This window comes from Peromyscus leucopus, chromosome 4 (assembly GCF_004664715.2).
Source record: "Peromyscus leucopus breed LL Stock chromosome 4, UCI_PerLeu_2.1, whole genome shotgun sequence".
Taxonomy (NCBI): Eukaryota; Metazoa; Chordata; class Mammalia; order Rodentia; family Cricetidae; genus Peromyscus; species Peromyscus leucopus.
Genome location: NC_051066.1, coordinates 78,288,800 through 78,307,378, shown reverse-complemented (window position 1 = coordinate 78,307,378; position 18,579 = coordinate 78,288,800). Strand labels below are relative to the sequence as shown.

The 18,579-nt window shown below is 47.2% G+C and overlaps 1 protein-coding gene across 3 annotated transcripts in view; it reads right to left on the bottom strand.

Moving 5' to 3' along the window:
* Positions 1-3,878: 3,878 nt before the first annotated feature.
* Positions 3,879-18,579, bottom strand: part of Elf5 (E74 like ETS transcription factor 5) — a 39,992-nt gene continuing 25,291 nt past the window's right edge. For all 3 annotated transcript variants that reach the window (XM_037205052.1, XM_028877914.2, XM_037205054.1), the window contains exons 3-7: positions 15,635-15,868; positions 13,077-13,127; positions 6,540-6,602; positions 4,599-4,794; positions 3,879-4,132 (exon numbers count right to left, since the gene is read on the bottom strand). In XM_037205052.1, coding sequence (XP_037060947.1) covers positions 4,036-4,132; positions 4,599-4,794; positions 6,540-6,602; positions 13,077-13,127; positions 15,635-15,868 — 641 coding nt within the window. In that variant the 3' untranslated portion in view covers positions 3,879-4,035. The remainder of the gene's footprint in view (positions 4,133-4,598; positions 4,795-6,539; positions 6,603-13,076; positions 13,128-15,634; positions 15,869-18,579) is intronic.

The following is an 18,579-nucleotide window of genomic DNA, read 5'->3' as shown; positions in this document are numbered from 1 at the left end:
CTGTATTACTGTGCATCTGAATCACTTTTTGACTGTGTGAGCCAAACCTTAAACTGATAAGCAGCAGCTAGGGTCCTCCACTGTGCAGCTCTGGTGTTTGGCTCTGCTGCCTCCTCGGGTCCATGAGAGCCAAGCCTCAAGCCTGCAGGCCTGGCCAAGAGCTTCGACTAACTGGAAGCTTCGTCTAACCACTTTAGCTCTAGGAAGTTGGTGCCTACATGGTGGCAGGTGTTTGTACTTAGCTTGTTGTTTGTTCTTAGCCTGCTGGCTGTTCTAGTGCTCTGCTGCACAGCAGTACCTCTTCAAGGAGCCATATCCATGGTTTTTTTTTCCAGCTTTCTCAGGCCCTATGTGGAAATTCAGGACCCAGGTTCGGTGCCATTGTAGTTGGAATTTGCTTTGGGCTACCGACCAGCCCCCAAATAAAGACATAGAGACTTATTATTAATTATGAATGCTCAGCCTTAGCTTAGCCTTGTCCTACTAGCTCTTTTAACTTAACTGTTTCTATTAATCTATGCTTTGCCTCAGGGCTTTTAACTTTTCTTCTATTTTGTATACTCCCCTGCTTCCTCCATGTCTGTCTGTCTGGCCCCTGGTGTCTCCCTGTCATCTCCTTTTCTTTCTTCCTCAAGCCTAAATTCCTCCTCTTATTTACTCTTCCTGCCCAGAAGTTCTGCCTATACCTCCTCCCTCACTATTGGCCACTCAGCTTTTTATTAGACTAATCAGGTGCCTTAGGCAGGCAAGGTAAAACAGCAACAGATCTTCACATAGTTACACAAATGCAACACATCTTTGCATAGTTAAACAAATATTCTGCAACACCCTTGTATTGTCTGTCTTTGGATGTACTTTACTCTGGGGATATAGGTTTACAGAGGACTCATGCTTTGAAGAGTGTGGTGGGTTGAATGCTGGAACCCCCAAACATATCCTGGAAACTGCAATTGTGACCTTATTTGGCAAAGAAGAATCTTTGCAGACGTCTTTAGGTTAAGGTTCACAAGATGGGTACCTCCTGATAATCCAGGTGGGCACCCCAGGTGATACTGAAGCAAAGGGCAGAGGAGGAGCAGACTCTGCAGAAGGGGCGGGGCCTAGATCTCTGCAGGGTCTGGCCAAGGTCATAGTAGTGGCCAGGAGCTCCAAGGATGAAGGCGGCTCTGCTCTTGGAGACTATGGATTCAGTGTGGCTGTGGAGGTGCCCTGACTTCCTGCTTCTAGTTCCTGGCATTGTCAGGACACACTGCTTTTGTTTTAAGCCTTCAACTTTGACAGTGTGCCCTGGGCAGCCTGAGAATGGACAGAGCATGTCTGCTTTGGTGGTTTTGTAAAATGAGAATCTCACAGTCAGCAGAGGGGTTATTTTGGTCTCTGGGTTGTCTGGTGGGCTGGCTTGTGTTGACGGAGCAGCATCCCTTAGCCCTGTGATGCTCACTTGGCCTGTTCGGTCCACCCCAGGCCCCACCCTCTTTCCCGTCTTGGTTCTGCTGTATTCTAATTGTATGCAGTCTGAAAGCACTCAGTTAGCACAACACCTTCTTGGATAATCGCTTCTCTCAGTTGGCTTTGGGATTTGTTTCAGGCCTTTCACTCGCTACTTACCTCCAGGGCACAGGCCCCAAATTTAAAATGTTGGAAAAACCAAAAGCCGAAACCAGGAACAAACACCAATAGCAGCTGACCACCTGGTGCTCAAGAAGCAAGAGGAGGTGACCAAGTGTTTGTCCCAAGGGGCTTCCCAGCTTCAGCTCAGTTTCAGGAAATTAGTGCCAAAAAGGACTGATAAACTAGAGTTCAGATTTTTTTAAAGTCTTTTTTGGTTATTGTTTTTAAGCCTATTGTTTTTAAGATAGTTCCCACCAAGAAATAAAATACAACCTCAAAAGTAGCAAAGTACAAAACAAACACCATGAACTTCAAACACAAATGTATTTATTGGGGCTGGAGAGATGGCTCAGCAATTAAGAACCGTCCATAACTGTGGAGATATTGTGTTCCCCCAAAAATTGTGCACCCTAATAAACTTATCTGGGGTCAGAGAACAGAATAGCCACTAGATATAAAGGCCAGAAAATGGTGGCACACCTTTAATTTTGTCACTTGGGAGGCAGAGATCCATTTAGATCTCTGAGTTTAAAGCCACATTGGAAACAGCCAGGCATGGTGACTCACGCCTTTAATTCCAGGAAGTGATGGCAGGAAGCAGAAAGGTATATAAGGTGTGAAAACCAGGAACTAGGGCTTGGTTAAGCCTTCAGGCTTTTGAGCAACAGTTCAGCTGAGATCCATTTGGATGAGGACCCAGAGGAAACAGGATCAGCTGAGGAATTGGCAAGGTGAGGTGGCTGTGGCTTGTTCTGCTTCTCTGATATTTCAGCATTCACCCTAATACCTGGCTCCAGGTTTGATTTTATTAATAAGACTTTCTAACAATTCATGCTACACATAACCATCCATAACTCTGGTTTCAGAGATCCAGTGCATTCTGACCTCTATGGGCAGTGGGTACACATACATACACGCAGGCAAGACACTCATACACATTAAATAACATAAAGCTGAGAAAAAAATGTCTTTGTGGTCATACTGTTCTGTGATCTCCATTCAGTAGTAGAAATTTTTATGGTATCTGAAGATAGTAAGCAGGAATTCTCCAAATATTTCTTAGATTTTAGAAGGCCCTTTAAAAAACATCTCCATTCCCAGCTTCTAGAAAATGGGCCTTCAAAGGTTCTCAGGTTGCCTTATTGAATAATACACAGACATTTGAACATGTTAAATATTTTATTCACATTGTTTATAAACTATATCCACCTGGAAAACACATGAATCCAAAAATAGATTATTTTACAGTAATTCACATTTTTTTTTTAAACAAGTTGCTTTTGAGGTTAAACTCTAAACATAGAGGTCTTCAGCCTGCATTGCTATTCAGTGCCTCATCACTTGCCAGCCCAGCTCTGGAGGAGCTCAGGTTCAGGGGCAGTCAACCTTGTTGCAGGTCATTAGCACCTTGCATGCCAATGGCAGGTGCGGGGATGTCAGTTAACCATGAACGTTTGTTGATGTCAATTCACTGTTCTTATTTTTGTCAAGAGAATCTATTGTAGAGTTTGCATACTCATCAGGCAAGAAAAGAAAAGAGATTGGCGATGTGTTTGGCTGTTGTGGGCTGTTAGGACATTTTCTGCTCTATAAGGGTTAAACATCTTAGCCCCAGGGGGAATCAATGAATTCTGAATCGATCATGTGGACAGTTTGAATCACAGAAACAGCAGTGATTTAGAAATTAATGCACATGTCTGTTGACTAGGTCTCTGTAGAAAGGACGCTAGGCACCAGTGGGGAAAAAGGGGGCAGTGATCTCAGTCACAACTCCCAATGTGACTAATTACAAGTATGTAAGTTCAGACGGATTGGCTGCGGGTCACATGACTGTGGCTAAGTGGCAAAATGATGATCTGGTTAAGAAACTTATTATTAACTTAGGCTACATCCAATTAGGTCCCAGCTTAGTGGCTTAGCTTTTTTTTATTAAGAAATTCTTCTATGGAATATGACTAATAATTTCAAATCTAAAATAAGCATATCTTACATTTCACGCTCTCCTAAAAATTAATCCCAGGTGAGCTGCCTCAGTTGACCACTCAGAACCTCTGGAATGGGAGGATCATGTGTCCTTAACGGTGCAATGCGGCCCTTTTTTAAAGCAGCACCCCCAACACTGACTACCTTGGCTCCAAACACTTCATTAGGGAAATAATGTCTCACCAAGTTGCCACACCAGACCATCCCTGCCTCCCCCTTGGGATGAAGGCGACTGCTTGAGGGTCTCTGCCGTCACCCCAATAGACAACAACCGAATCCAAATGTAAGCTGAGATGTGAAGAAATTTTATCATCGTGTTTGCAGGGTTTGAAGAGGAGGAGGGGGAGGAGGAGGAGGGAGGAGAAGACTTTCATCTGTCTATTTTGATCTGATTGTTTCAAACAACAGAAATCCATCAAAGGAGCTTGGTGTCAGCATAGATCATAGTTTGTCTTCTTGCCACCCGTGCGCATTCTTTCCAAATTTGTACACTAACCTCCGGTCAACCCGCTCCAAAATCCCCGTCTTATAGTAGTATCTGTGGAAGCAAGCAAAAGAGAGATCCAGGGAAGGTTTGCACCCCGAGAAAACAACAGCACGTAAACATTCCTTGCTCCTCTTGGGTGACAGGGCTTTGCCTACCCTGGTATTTCCACACCCTGTTATTACCTTACACTTAAACCCTTCCCAGACACCTTGAAGACTGAACCTCACCAGCGTCGGTTCAGCATGTGTGAGTATGTGTGTGTGTGTGTGTGCATGATGGCTTGGGTTCAGGGTGATCCCCCTCCCTCCCACCACCCCCCAGGAATGCTGCCAAAACTGAAAAGGATGGTGGGTCACTTTACAAGCCATAATCCCACCTGAAACTAAGAAGAGGTTTAGCTCCTGACCCTTTCATATAAAGCGGGGGGAACGCTGTGAAAACAGTGAGATTTTCTGTGGCTGGCTATTTTATATAACTCCTCTTTGCAGGTTCATGGTGTCCGATGCTGCTCGCGTACCTCAGGGCTCTGCTCAGCTTCTCATATGTCATCCTGTCATTCTTCTTCCTTTGTCCCCACATCTTGGCCAGGGCTTCTGACTTAACCACTCGGAAAATGCCCTGCTCCCTGTCTTCCCATTCCAGGATGCCACAGTTTTCTTCAGGAGACAGAAGCAAATCTCTGACAAATTCCCACAGGTGAGAGCTTTGGAGGCCTTTGGGAAAGAGACGGAATAAAGTCAGCTTCTTTCTTTTTAAACTGGCTTTTTTTTTTTTAAAGAGAGATTGTGTTTCCTAGTAACATCATAAACGACACCCATGAAGTCTCACCAACATGACCGCCTAATCATGAGCTGAACAAGGAAGACACCAATGGACATGCCAAACTGGACAGGGAAAAGCCCACGAGGCCTCAATCCTACACAAGAACGACAGGCAACTGAGGGAAGCTGGGATGGGGAGAGGTGGCCCCCCTTAGGGAAGAGCACACCAATTGGCTGTTCAGCGCCAAACGGTCAGTCCTGGAAACATAATACAAGTAACATTATACGGACTGGATAGGTTCTATTTAGGAATGCATATGTCTATACATATATGCATGTAATGACAATTAGTGGGAAAGAGGTCATAAATTTGGAGGAGAGTGAGGGAGTATATGGGAGGTTTTGGAAGGAAGACAGGGAAGGGAGAAATGATGTAATTATAATCTCAAATAATTAAAAAATATGCCAGGCAGTGGTGGCGCACACCTTTAATCCCAGCACTCAGGAGGCAGAGGCAGGCGGATCTCTGTAGTTCGAGGCCAGCCTGGTCTACAAAGCAAGTTCCAGGAAAGGCGCAAAGCTACGCAGAGAAACCCTGTCTTGAAAAAACAAAATATAAAAATATATAAAATATAATAAAATAATATATGATGTTAAAAGAAAAGAGAGTGTGAGGGGGAAGGAGAGAGAGAGAGAGAGAGAGAGAGAGAGAGAGAGAGAGAGAGAGAGAGAGAGAGGGAGGGAGGGAGGGAGAGAGAGAGAGGGAGGGGGAGGGAGGGAGGTGTAACTTCTGGACTGGACACTGTTCACTTTGCATGCTCTGCTTAGAGCCTTACTAAGTTGGAAAATGTCTGTTATCTGATAAACTATAAGCAAAATTCCCACACAGAGACATGAGATTTAAAGCAATATGGCTCCTCATGAGCTCACTCCTTTCTAATGGGCAAGAGGGTTGCATTAAGATGGGAGACCTACCCTTTCCTACACATAAACAGAAGAGGGAACAGAGGGAGGTGGAGGGAGAGACTGGGAGGAGAGGAGGGGGGGAAACTGTGGCCAGGATGTAAAATAAACAAATAAATTTATTTTTATAAATAAGATCTGGTACCCACGGCCATTCTGCAGTTTCGTTAATCACAAGGAGCTGGCATTACTTTTGTGCCTTGAGGGATGGGTAAGACTGACTGGGTTTTGAGTGCCTGGGTTTGAGTCTGGAATTTGCCTCTTCCTGGCCTTGGAAATGCAGTCTCTTTAGTTGCTATCAGCGTCAAAGGAGTAATAAGGTGCCTGTGTCATACTGTGGGCTCGAGGGTTTGGTGGTTTAATGCATGGCAAGTGGCTAGACACAGGCCTAGCACAGGGGGACTGCTTGCAGGGCAGACCTCAGCACTGGGAAAGGCTCATGGGCTGGCCAATTCCCCACGCTGCCTTTGTTCTCTTCCCCTGAGTACATCAGTGAGAAGACCACACAGTGGACTAGGAGACAGAAAACTCTCCCTCCGTAACAGAACCCAGCCAGAACATTTCTCTAATTCTTAAAATACGATGCCCAAGTGAAAAGAATGATTTTGATCCCATGTACGAAAGCAGTTGTTGATGTCTCCACCACCTTCCCGGGGAAGTGACTGGTCCCACTCCAACACTTAATTCCAAAGAAAAACTGCCTCAAGGAAGACAAATGGTGTCCCTGCTCTTACTTGTTCGACTGTGACAGTCTTGACTCTTCATACCACTTGTCTTCAAGCAACTGGAATCAGCATCTGAAACAGAAGGACCCATGGCTGTGGGGGAGCCTCAAACGCACCCCGGAGAGCGGAAGTCAACTGCCAGCCTTTGCAGTTGGAGACTTTAGGGTGGTTAGGAGATGGAGGGATGGGATGTGCTCCATCGATCGATCAGTCCTGGGACCTGCTGTAAGTGCATGCTGGGCTCCTGCTGGAATACAAGAGAGAACACTCCGACGGAGTCCCTACTCCTGGGGCTAGGTGAAGCCCAGAGGAAGCAGACAAATCACCTGTTGTTTGAAACGTCATCAGTACGTGACACTGTATAGAGAATGAGGGAGAGAAGTGGTTACTTTATGAGGGAGGCTCTCACAAGGGGAGATGGCTACATTATGAACTGGGGGAGGAGAAGGAAGAGGGGAAGGAGGGAGAGGGGGAGAGAGAGGAGAGGAAGAGAAGGGAGGGGGCAGGCGAAGAGGAGGCAGAGGAGGAAGAGCAGGAGGGTTTAGGTAGAGGGAGCTCTACTTTGGTTTTAGGTAGTGTGCACTCTGCTCTTGCCATCCCCGAGTACTCAGGAAGCTTGCACACCCTATAGCTGGAGAGGGTGGGAGGTGCTGCTGTCATCCATGTAGGTTGCAGGCTGTGGCAGGTCATGATTTTGGAGGCTGGATGATGGTTTGGGATTTTATATTAAAGTGAAGCAGAGATTGCCCTCACCCCCACCTCCACCTCCATGTTTTTTTGAGGCAGAGCCTTACATAGCTCATGCTGGCATTGAGCTTCACTGTACTTTGGGTGATCCTGAACTCCTGGCCCTGCTCCCTCCCCCTCTTGAACGAGTGCTGGGAATACAGGCATATACTGCCGTTTCCAATTTGTGCCATGCTGGGAATTGAAGCCAAGGCTTCATGAGCTGCTACACAAACTGCTTAACTGGGCCACATCCCTAGCTCAAAGACCCACATTGTAAGAAGACCCCTCTTGTGACTGTGTGGAGAATAGATTGGAAGGGACATAATAAAAACAAAGAGATTAGAATTAATGAAGGAAGCAAGATGTTAACTCAATATTGAATTGAATTATGTATTGTTGTGTTGTAATTGATAATCTGAGATACCCACACATGCATTGTCCCAAAGTATATGAAGTTTTAATAGACTACCAGAACCAGACATACCCCCTACCGCCTTGAATCTGTCTGTCCTCCCAGCCTGTGCTCACTTTGCTTCAGCCACACAAGCTCCTCCTCACTTGCAGGCATAGTCCTACCTCGGGGCAGCCTTATGTTGCTCTTTGCTCAGAATGCTGGTTCCTTTACTATCTGGGTATTCACATCCTCATCTCAACCTAGACTCAAATCCACCTTCCAGGGCTGGCCTCCTCCAACATGAAAATTGTAATCACACATATGTGCCCCTAGGCTTCCACATAGAATCAATCTCATATCTACTTTCCTTTCTTAATTGCCTTTGAACTCCTTCATGACACCTTTGTCTGTGTGGTTTATAGTCTGTGTCCACTAGAGGGCAGGACTTGTCTTTGCCTATGTATCCCCCTCAGCACCTAGCATGGTGCTGAGTATACAGCAGGTATTAAATAAGTGATCTCCTCAGCCACTACACTACACTAATCACACTGACGGTATAGTCTGGGATGTGTACTAATGGGACAAAGGAATAGACATGTCATCTTGGGAGGAAAGGATGTCCTGTGTACACTGTTGCCCAGGTTCTGCATTCTGTGCCACTGAGTCATATCACTCCCGAAATGGTTCCCTTTTGTCACCAGGACGAAGGCTATCACATTAGGCAGGCCTTTCATAAACTGGGCCATACCCAGCCCTCCAACCTTATCTCTTTCTGTGCCCCAACTTTCTCTCATCTCTGAGGTTAGTTGGTTTCAATGGGTGTGACTTTCCTGGGCCTCAGTATTTTTGCACACTTTCCTCACCCACCACTCCACCCAGCAGACTCTCACTCTCACAGAGCCTCTTCAGAACCCTTCCCTGAAGCCACTTCCTGGGCTAGAGCCCCCACCCTCCCACCTGAGATCTAAGAGCACCCACGTGTTTCTGGGATCACAGTGTGTTTCTTCTTCCTTCGAAATCCATTTCGCCTTGTCTCTTCTCTGCTAAAGCTGATGCTTCTTCCTTTTTTTTTTTTTTTTTTTTTTTTTTTCGAGACAGGGTTTCTCTGTGTAGCTTTGCACCTTTCCTGGAACTCACTTGGTAGCCCAGGCTGGCCTCGAACTCACAGAGATCCGCCTGCCTCTGCCTCCCGAGTGCTGGGATTAAAGGCGTGCGCCACCACCGCCCAGCAAGCTGATGCTTCTTATGGAGCCCTTACTAAATGCCGAGTGCTTCTTAGATGGAGTCCTCATATGCAACATCACAGTCCTGCAACAACCCTGGATGACATGATAGTCCTTTTATTGAGGAGGAGTTTGAAGCCCAGAGAGGTAAAGCGTTTTGTCCAGGTGTGGAGCGGGGGCTTGAATCCAGAGTTCCCATCCTAGGGCTAACACTCACGACCAGGATGCCATCATGTCCTCTCAGGAGGCGTTTGGCAGGCACCGAGTGAGCGTTTAGCTCATATGGGCCGAACAGCAGTCACTGCCTCTTTTGTGCTGTGTGTCTGTCCCCATCTCTAGACTTCTCCATTGTGGCACTGAGTCTTTTAGGGGAAAAGCAAGTGGAGCCATAACAATCAACAAAGGCAAGTCAGTGACTGGGAACAGATAAAAAGCCTTCATTGCATAACAAGAAGAGCCAGGGAAAGGACATGCTTTTCGTTTCTACGGGCCCTTGTGCTTGGGATGGAGGCTATTTGGTGTGATGGGAGGACAGAGCAGGAGGCATCACAGGGGACATGAAAATGGTTCAGGTCACATCACTCTGTTCTAACTGTCCCAGGTCCAGGTGACTTTGAAGGCCCTCATGGGCTGAGGAGGTTCCAAATCTCTTTTTTAAAATCTAGTTATTGAGGTAGGGGCTGAGGCAGAGGAGGTGGAGTCCTTACTGCCAAGCTGATCTTGAGGCAAGTGCTTGATTAAACCTTTTGCCAAGATGAGCTGTTGGTCTGCTGCAGTACCCTGAAGGAACTCTGTTTCTCTGCAAATAGTAGCCTCGGTGTGTGTGTGTGTGTGTGTGTGTGTGTGTGTGTGTGTGTGTGTGTATCATCTGTATTCATGCAGCTGGGGTGGCTGGTATAGCCTGAGGGGAGGCATAGCCCCCTTACTGTCTATGAGGCTTGGGCAGGCCTGGTTGAGATTGGAAACTTAAAACAGAGCCAAGGGGTTTATTACCATTTGTTGGTTGAAATCATAGTCGGGTGTCCTCCAGAAGCTAGGATGGAGGCCTGGGCATAGGGTTTCAAAACCAAGCCCATTGCAGCCCATGATACTGTCAGTCCATCCGAAAAGCCCACCCTACACTAGCATGGCACAGAGATACTCCAAGGCCCAAGAGCAGGAGTTGCTAGCCATGAACCCAAGAGCATAAGTTCTATTCTTGGGTATGGTGTGGCCTCTACTGACATCCTATAGTGGAGGAGGGTGGGGACATGTAGAGAGGAAAGGAAACGTGATCGAGGGTTGGACTGCTTCTCCTTAGCCAGTTTTGATGACTTTGTGGTTTGTTGGACTTTTGGTGGGAACTGAGTTGAAGATCCTCACTACGGATCATTGTCAAGCTAGACTCAGAGGTAGACACGTCCCAGGAGTGTTGGGTCTCCACTAAGTGGGCAGGAGAACAAGCAGAAGGGCCTGGAAGCAACTATGCATGTGTGTATGTACATGTGTACACATGTATGTATGTACATGTGTACGTATGTGTGTATGTACCTGTAGCTTGATGTCTAAGCACAGAGCCACTGAAAGGACAAGTGGGAATCTGCCCCAGGGTTGTGTTTACTCTCAAGTTGCTGCACTCCAGGTTTCTTCAGATGCAAATGGAGATGGGGGAGTACATGTGAGTTCATATGTCTAGATTTCTGACTCTACATCTGGCACAGTGTTAAGTGCTTAAAAAACAATGATAGCTAGCAATTTTTACTGAAGTCTCCAGTATACCACCCCGCCCTCCTTGGCCATGCTGTGGTCTCTGGCATCAGCACTGAAAGGCAGCCTTTGGTTTCCTGTTTCAGGATATCTGGGACCATGAAACATTGCTGGGTCATAGACTCTGAGACCATGTGGTCTTAGGACAGGCTTACTGTATAAGCTATCCAATTGTTGACGTCATGCTTACCTCTGTGCTTATCAAGTTCTACATTAGAGTTTCTCCTTGGGGAAGCATGGTCCTAAAGGCTGCAGAAAAGCCAGAGCTAGGCCTCAGGAGGGTCTGGAGAAGGCAGTGGTATCCTGGCCATGGAACTGGGGCTGGGATAGGAAGAACTATGGGGCTGCTGTTTGGGTAGTCTCAACAGAGGCCTTAAGTCTAGGCTCAGTCTAGAAGTTGTACCTCTTTGGGTTGGAGCAGATGGGTCAGAGCTTCAAGCAGCAGCCATTGGTGGAGGGTTTATCTCTGTGAGTCCTTCACACACTTACCCAAAGCCTTTCCCCTACCACCCTCACTTCTGAAGCTTCCCCCCCATTTCTTCTGCATCACTGGTTAGGCCACCAGCATCACCATCCTAGATAGCAGGCCCTCAGCTAGACTCCTGTCTGACTCAGACAGAGCAGCCTAAGAGATCTTCAAATCTAGTTACGACCTTTACCATGTCCATGCTTACAGCCCTTCAGTGGCTGTTCAGCTTGCTCAGCATGAAACCCAAACTCCACCACTCATAAATCTGCCCTTGTCCAGCTCTCAGACTCAGTTCCCATCCCTCCTGTGGATGCTGCTGATTCTTCACTGAAAATGCCCAGGAGAACCTTCTGTGATGGCGAATGCCAGCAATCCAATATGGCGGCTCCTGGCTAGCTGTGACTGTGCATTTAAAACATGACTAGTGCTCCTGAGGACTTGAATTTTAGCATTATTTAATTTTAAGTAATGACCACATATGGCTAGTGGCTACTGCTTTGGACCCAATGACACACACCTTCTAGCTCTTTTTCAAGGACTATGTGGCAGTTGCCTTTGTTCCCTGGAAGCTTTACTTCCTCCTCTCTGCTAAGACCAGCCAGGGTCCTGGGGGCTGGATGGGAGTGACTCATTTCACAACTGAAGTTGCTATTCTTGTGCTAATGTCCCCAAACCAACAAACAAAAATCACAAAACTGTAATTAATCACAAGTCTAAGAACTTAAATTGGGATTTTAGGGAGAGGGAAAAAATTCCTGGGCCAGCAAGATGGCTTGGGAGGCAAAAGTGCCTGCTGGGCATGCCTGACAATGGAGTTTGATCCCTGCAACTCACAGTGGAAGGAAAAACTGCCTCCCAAGAGTTAGCCTCTGACTGCAGTATTTGCACTATGGCATGTGGACTTGCACACACACACACACACACACACACACACACACACACACACGGACACACGGACACGGACACACGGACACACATAATAACATAGAGCTTAAAAATCCTAACAACTATATAACTAACCCTCATTGTCTGTCCCTTTGGATCTATCTTTCAGAAGGGCTTTGGAAAGTTCCATGTGACCCGCCTACTCTTTGCAGGTGGCTGAGTAAGACTCCATGAGGAAAGGGCCCTATCCAGGACCACACCTCTTTTCAGCCCTTGGACAGGGTCTTTGCACAGGACTCAGTAATTAATAGTGATGATAATCATTTTTTTTAAAAAATGGTAGCTTTAAGTATTGGTAGTTGGTGGCTGCTGGGGGGAAGTCATCTTCTAGGGTGGCTGGCTATCTCCAGTGAATGGCACCACATCCTTACACATGTATTGGCAATACTAACTGGGATCATGTATTATTTTTTTAAAAGGAAGAAAAGGCATGAAGTTGGGAGGGGAACATGTTGGGAAGAGTAGGAGGTAGATATGATCAACATATATTGCATACATGTATGAAAGTCTCAAAGAACAAATAAAAATATTTTAAAAATGCGAGCCTCCATCTGCAGAAATGAAATGAGACTAATCATTGGGATCACAGGCCACTTGAGACCTCCCCATTATCTTCTAATTATCAATTTGACCTACTAAGTGGGCTCAGGTTATTCTGAAATATAAGCAACCATAAGGCCTCTAATGGCTGGAAGTCATTGGTATCATGACTAATGGGCACTGGCTCTATAGTATCCACACTGCAGGCACCAGAAAGGTCCTTATCAGGTACAAATGCCATTTCTTCTTAAACTAACCACAACCCAGGAGGGTCCTGATATTTTATAGTCAGAGAAACGGAGTCTTGGGGAGGACACGGAGTTATTGTCCCACAGACCCCCTTCCCCTACAGTTTTTTAACCCATTTCTCTCTACTCTTTCTCCAAGTCTTGGCTTGTTTTGTCCATCAACCTTCTAGTGTGGTTGTTAAAGCAGGATCAAATCCAAGTGGCCAGCAATAGCTTGGGCATAGCTTTGGGCAGTTTGAATGCCATACTTACAGTCTTTGATGGCAGTCTTGGTCTCTTCAGCATCGTTGAAAAAGGAATAACCTGGGAAAGAAAGGGAAAGAGAGACTCACAAACCATTCCATGCAGTCCAGGGGGCTGTCCAGACAAGAAGGGGAGGTTTTGGAGGAAGGGAAGTAATTCTCCCCTCGGAGGGGTGGGTTTTGTCAGAGGGAAACTTGGACACCATCTGGCCCTTATAAAACCACCCTGAAGCCAAATAACATCATTCTTTTTCAAAGGTTACCCAAGAAGAACAACCGATGCCAGAGATTCCAGAAGGTTCTGTGGGTCTGCTGACTGAACTCTAAGAGAGTGAATCCTGTCTAGGATCCAGGAAATCTGGGCTCTGCACTGAGCTGGATCACTGTTGCCTTTGCGCTTTGCCAGTCACAGGCTCTCTGGGCTCATTGGTTAGTCTCAGGAGAATATGAGGTTGAATACCCACTCTACCCCCTTCTGGCTCTGGGCCTATGATTTCTGACATGGGACTGTAATCCTCAGAGATCAGAATGACTGTGATAGCCAAAGGGAAGAGAATGATAAGAAGCTCAGAGTCACATAGCTCTACTTGGACCCTCAGTTCATTGGAAGACCATGCTGGTTCCTTACTCTGTAGAGTGGTGAGCTGGGCTGGAGTTTAAGATCATGTTTCTAGGAAGCAGGCCAGGTCAACAGACACTTATTTCCTAACCTGGTGTCCACCATGAAGGCTACTTTCTCTTTCCTAACACAATTGGGACACTCTGGCTAAAGGGCCAACAAGAACAGGGGCAGGACTGATGAGAAATATTTCATGTCTCTCGTTGTGGACGCCGCTCTGTAAGCCCAGGCTTTCCCATGACCTCTTCCTCTGGTGACCTCATGCTTCCAGACCGTCAAATCTTACTGCAGTATCTACTGACCCAGATGATCCTCTGGGCTCTGGAGGCCCCTCTAGTGCCTCCCTGTGTTGAGACTTCTTGTTCGATGTCCTGTTCTTGCAGAGTCCTAGACTACAGGGTACACAAGGCACAAGCTAGATTGCTACCCAGAATATAATTTTTGTCTAAATGGAGAAACCTTAGAATGAAAGATAGTTCTAATGAAAGATAGTGATTATTCCAGGGTGAGCGGTGAGTCCACTGTGTCCTGGACAAACTGCTGGAGTGTAAGCTCTGGTCACGAGGCACATGGACACAGACTTTCCTGAGGAACCTTACAGGAAGGACTTCTGAATGGAGCAGGTATTAAAGATGCTTGCAACCACACCTGGTCCTTGGGAGGTTTCTGAATGGAGTTCCAGGGTCCTCCTCCTAGGGTGTCTGGGGCACCCTCAGACTTGTCCCCATTTAGGGAGTACACACCCCCAGGACAGGCTTCTACTTCTAGCTCAGGGTCACCACTCTCTGCTTCCTTGTCCTTAGGCCCCCAGATGGGGAGGAGCAAATGGAGGCCCCAGACTCCCAGAGCTGGAAGGTGCTCTGAGCTGGAAGGTTTCTCCGCCCAAATGGGAATCTCTGCTTTGCACACAGTCTGCCTTCCAAGGAGGGACAGGTAGACAGCTTGGCTCCCCAGTGGCAGGGAGCTTCCTGCCTCCTGTGTCTTCCGAAGTAGCCTTTCCAAGATAACTGACAAATTTTAAGATTCCTTAAAATCAAACATAGATGTGTCTGCTTTAGTGTCCCATCCCTGTGTCCCGCCCCCGTGTCTCCCCCCACCGCTCCCCCAGTTGTATTAACGACAGAAACAGCTGCTACTTAGTGTCCTTATATGCTGTGCCAAGTAATTGTTCACCAGATCTTCTAAAGAAGCCCAGGGAGGGTCGTCTATTCTCCCAGCGGACAGACAGTCCGCTATGGAGAATAGTGCTATGGCTTCCACGTCTAAGAGCCAGGGCTGTGCTAGTAACACAATGGATCCTTCAGATTTCCTGGCTCTCGTTTTGTCCTGACTGCCTGTGAAGCGGCCCTGTACACTGTCTGGCCAGAGCTGCTTACATCAGCTGCTCTATCTCTAGGACCCAGAATCAGACGTTCTCAAAGCTTTCTGGTTTGAAAAAAAACAGCGCATGCTCATAGTGTTCCCATGCTACTGGTGCCACCTTCTGGTCATTGGATCCTTGACCAAAAGGAATGTACTGAGAAAGGCAATGCTTGGACTCCTCTAGAAATTGGAAGGGGGAAGGTCTCTTTCATTGTCTCCCTTTTTGCTTAGCCCGGGAAGAAGGAGAATGCTCTTTTTGCTCTCGAGGATGCTCTTTTTGCTCACCTTTCATGGTTTCAATCAGTTTCGAACTTCCTTGTTTGAGGCTTTCAGCCTGGCTTTGAACTTCCTTACTCAGGCTTGAGTTTTACTTTTCCTTGATACAAAACCATACCCAACTTGCTTTCCTGGCTCTTGCTTGCCTTTTGACTAAACTCACAGCATGGGACAGTAGAGTTTCTGGTTACTGAGCGCTTGTGACTGAGCACTGGTAACATTGGGTTATGAGACTCAGGGGAGGGGAAAGCCTCTCATCAGGGACCCGGTCCCAGTCTCAGGCCCTCCTCCCGAGGCTCCCTGGCACTGACCTTGGGAGCGAATGTTCTGGAGGATGAAGTACAGGTACTCCCCGCAGATGCCGGCTGCCTCGATGAACTCCTCCTGCGTCATGCTGCACAGCTGCAGGCCGCTGACGTTGAAGTGACAGAAGGAGATGCAGTTGGCGTCCAGCTTGTACTGATCGCAGCAGAACTGGAGCCACTCCCAGACATGGCGCTTGGTCCAGTATTCAGGGTGCACTGATGTCCAGTAGGAGTCACAGGCTGCACCAGAGCACAGAGAATTAAGGGGGGGACGACGACGACGACGACAGTCTTTCAAGGGGCTCCAAAGAATAGTCCAGTTATGTTAGCATCCTTGTCCCTTACCCAGTGGGCAGAAAAGGGCTCTAGTTCTGGCATGGAGTTGCAAGGGTCCAGGTCATCTTCTCTGCAAAGACGACCAGAGAGATAGGATTCTGTAGGTGGTTATTGGCGCCAGAGGGAGGCTGAGGCAGGTGGGAAATTATTATGTCTCTTTCTGGTGCTTAAGAGGAAGGTACCCAATAGAGAAGGAAAGCAAAAAATATTCTTCAGGCAACGTGGAATAAGAACTCAGGAGCTCTGAAGCCTGGGTTCAAATCCTGATTTAGCTGTGTGCCTTTTGGGGAGGGTCCATAGATATTTAGGCCTCTGAATCCACAGCTAAAAACCAGGAATAATATGTTTGACCTATAGGGTTGTTATAGTTTGGAGTTATAGAGTTGTAGAGTTTGGAGGCCAGTGCCTGAGGAATTACCAATCCATTCAATAGTTATTAGATGCCTTCTGTGTGCCGGACTCTATCTGGAACTGGTTGGAGTCTCTGTGTATTAATGGAAAGATGCCCATGCTGGCTACCTGTTTGTGCATAGCCTCTGTTTATCTTTTAACAAGGGTCTTGGGCTAATTGGACATAATGTGGTAGACCTTCAACCACCATAACAGACGTCTGTGGAGGAAGGAGATCATGGAAGAGTTGGTTGTACTGATGTTCCTGTGTTCCTGGTGGTGGTTTAAGATTTATTCTTTCCTGTGGTCAGACTACCTACTCCTTCAAAGGATCTATGTAGATACTCAGACAGTTGCAGGAGCTGTCCTGACTTGGAGGCTGGGATATCTGCCGCAGCTCCCTGTCCAGGTGCTCAACAGTCTTGTCTCAATGTTTTCAGCAGAAACAGACAGAATGGCAGATATCAGAATAGACAAGGGGAGGTACCAGACACTTAGACTTTTTGATGGCTGTAGACAGCTAGTTGTGCAGGCTAGGCAAGCCCTTTGCCACTGAGCTACACCCCCAGATCTGATGTAAATAATTTTTGTAGTCACCATAGCATCTATTCATTTACTCACCTATCAATCCATGGCCCATTCATCAATCCGCCCACCAACCCACCCCCCTGCTGTCCATTCATCCAATAACTGAGAACTGCACTTTCCCTGTTCATGAACCGGAGACAACTATAGCACGTAGGGTTGTTCCCTATATCATAGGGTTGTTCTACAGATTAAACGGGCTCACATATGTTCTAATGCTGTTATTAATGCTATGGCTGTCCACCGACTTCGTGTGATGCCACAAATTGCATGGTAGGAATTCATGGTGGACAGATACATTTATTTAGCTCTTGTCCACTGAGAGATTAGGAACTCGAGGATTAGGGGAGGCTCATTTTCCTTAGATCCAACTGCCAGCGGGTAGTGAAGTTGGAATGTGAGCTGCAGTCTACACGCCTTGCTCTTCTCATCCCCCTGTAGTCGTCCTGGGAGGATCAGCACAGAAAGGAGATGGTGCATGAAGAGAGAGGTAGGCGGAGAGCTAGAGAGACTGAGAGGAAAGTCAGCAGAGCATGGCTGTGGTGACTGGCTCAGGCTGTGAGGATAACGGAAAGTGGCATCCTGCAGCGACACTCCACAGCAACTGGCATTGTTGGTACTGCTCTCCCTCTGCCTCTAAAGCCTCGATCTCCCGGCTACTGGGCCTCGATGAGCCCAGCTAGGAGACAGCTCTGCCTGCTGGGGTCCACCTCTTGTTCATTACTTTTGAGGTGCCTAGTCCTGAAGGGGAATTTTCTGGTTTCTCAAATTCCCCCAGTGATCCTACCTCACAGGTGTGACAGGGAACCTTCTATCTTTCATAAAGATAGAAGCTGAGTTCCCCTCTAAAATGCAGACCCCTTCTAGAAATCTCTTTTCCCACTGTTGAGCCTCTTGGTAAGCCCAAATCCTAGACTTATTTTATTTTAAAATTTTAACCAGTTTTTTTTTTTTTTCCTTCTGGGGCTGGAAATTGAGCCCAGGGCCTCATACATGTGTAGCAAGTGATCTATTCAAATCACCAGCCCTTTAACCAGAATTTTACATTCCCATACATGAAAGAGTCTGTATTTCAGCCGGCTGGTGGGTGCTGGTGCTATAGCCTTTGCCCCATACATCGAGGGGATGGTTTGACCCAACTACCCTTTCCTTGACCCCCCACTGCTGGCTGGAGCTGGCTAATCAGGCTCATGGCTGGTTCCTGGCAGAGGGCAGGGTCTCTTGAGAAAATAGACGCTTCCTGTGTTCTGTCTGTGCCTTTTCATCTACTGATTTCTGGCTTGAGTAAACCTAAGCGGCCTTTAGACGTTCCTGGTATTCTGATGAGAGATGTTTATGATCCTTGACATTCTTTGGCTGCTGGTCCTGCACTGGGCCCTGACTGAGATGGCTATCGGTGCACTGCTGTGTAGCACACCGCCACGTTTCTCTTCATGGAAAGGTTTCGCTGTGTCTCTGTTCCCTTCTCCTCTCCATTTCCACTGCAGGCTTATTTTGTTTGGCTTCTGAAGGAAGCCTACGTTGTTTCTGGAAGCCAAGAGAACCTTCAGAATCTAGAGAGGTGGGAGGTGGGAGGTCAGTCCCGACATCAGGAAGGTGTTGCTGGCCTGATGCCCCGCTCTCAGCTCCTCGGTGGAGCT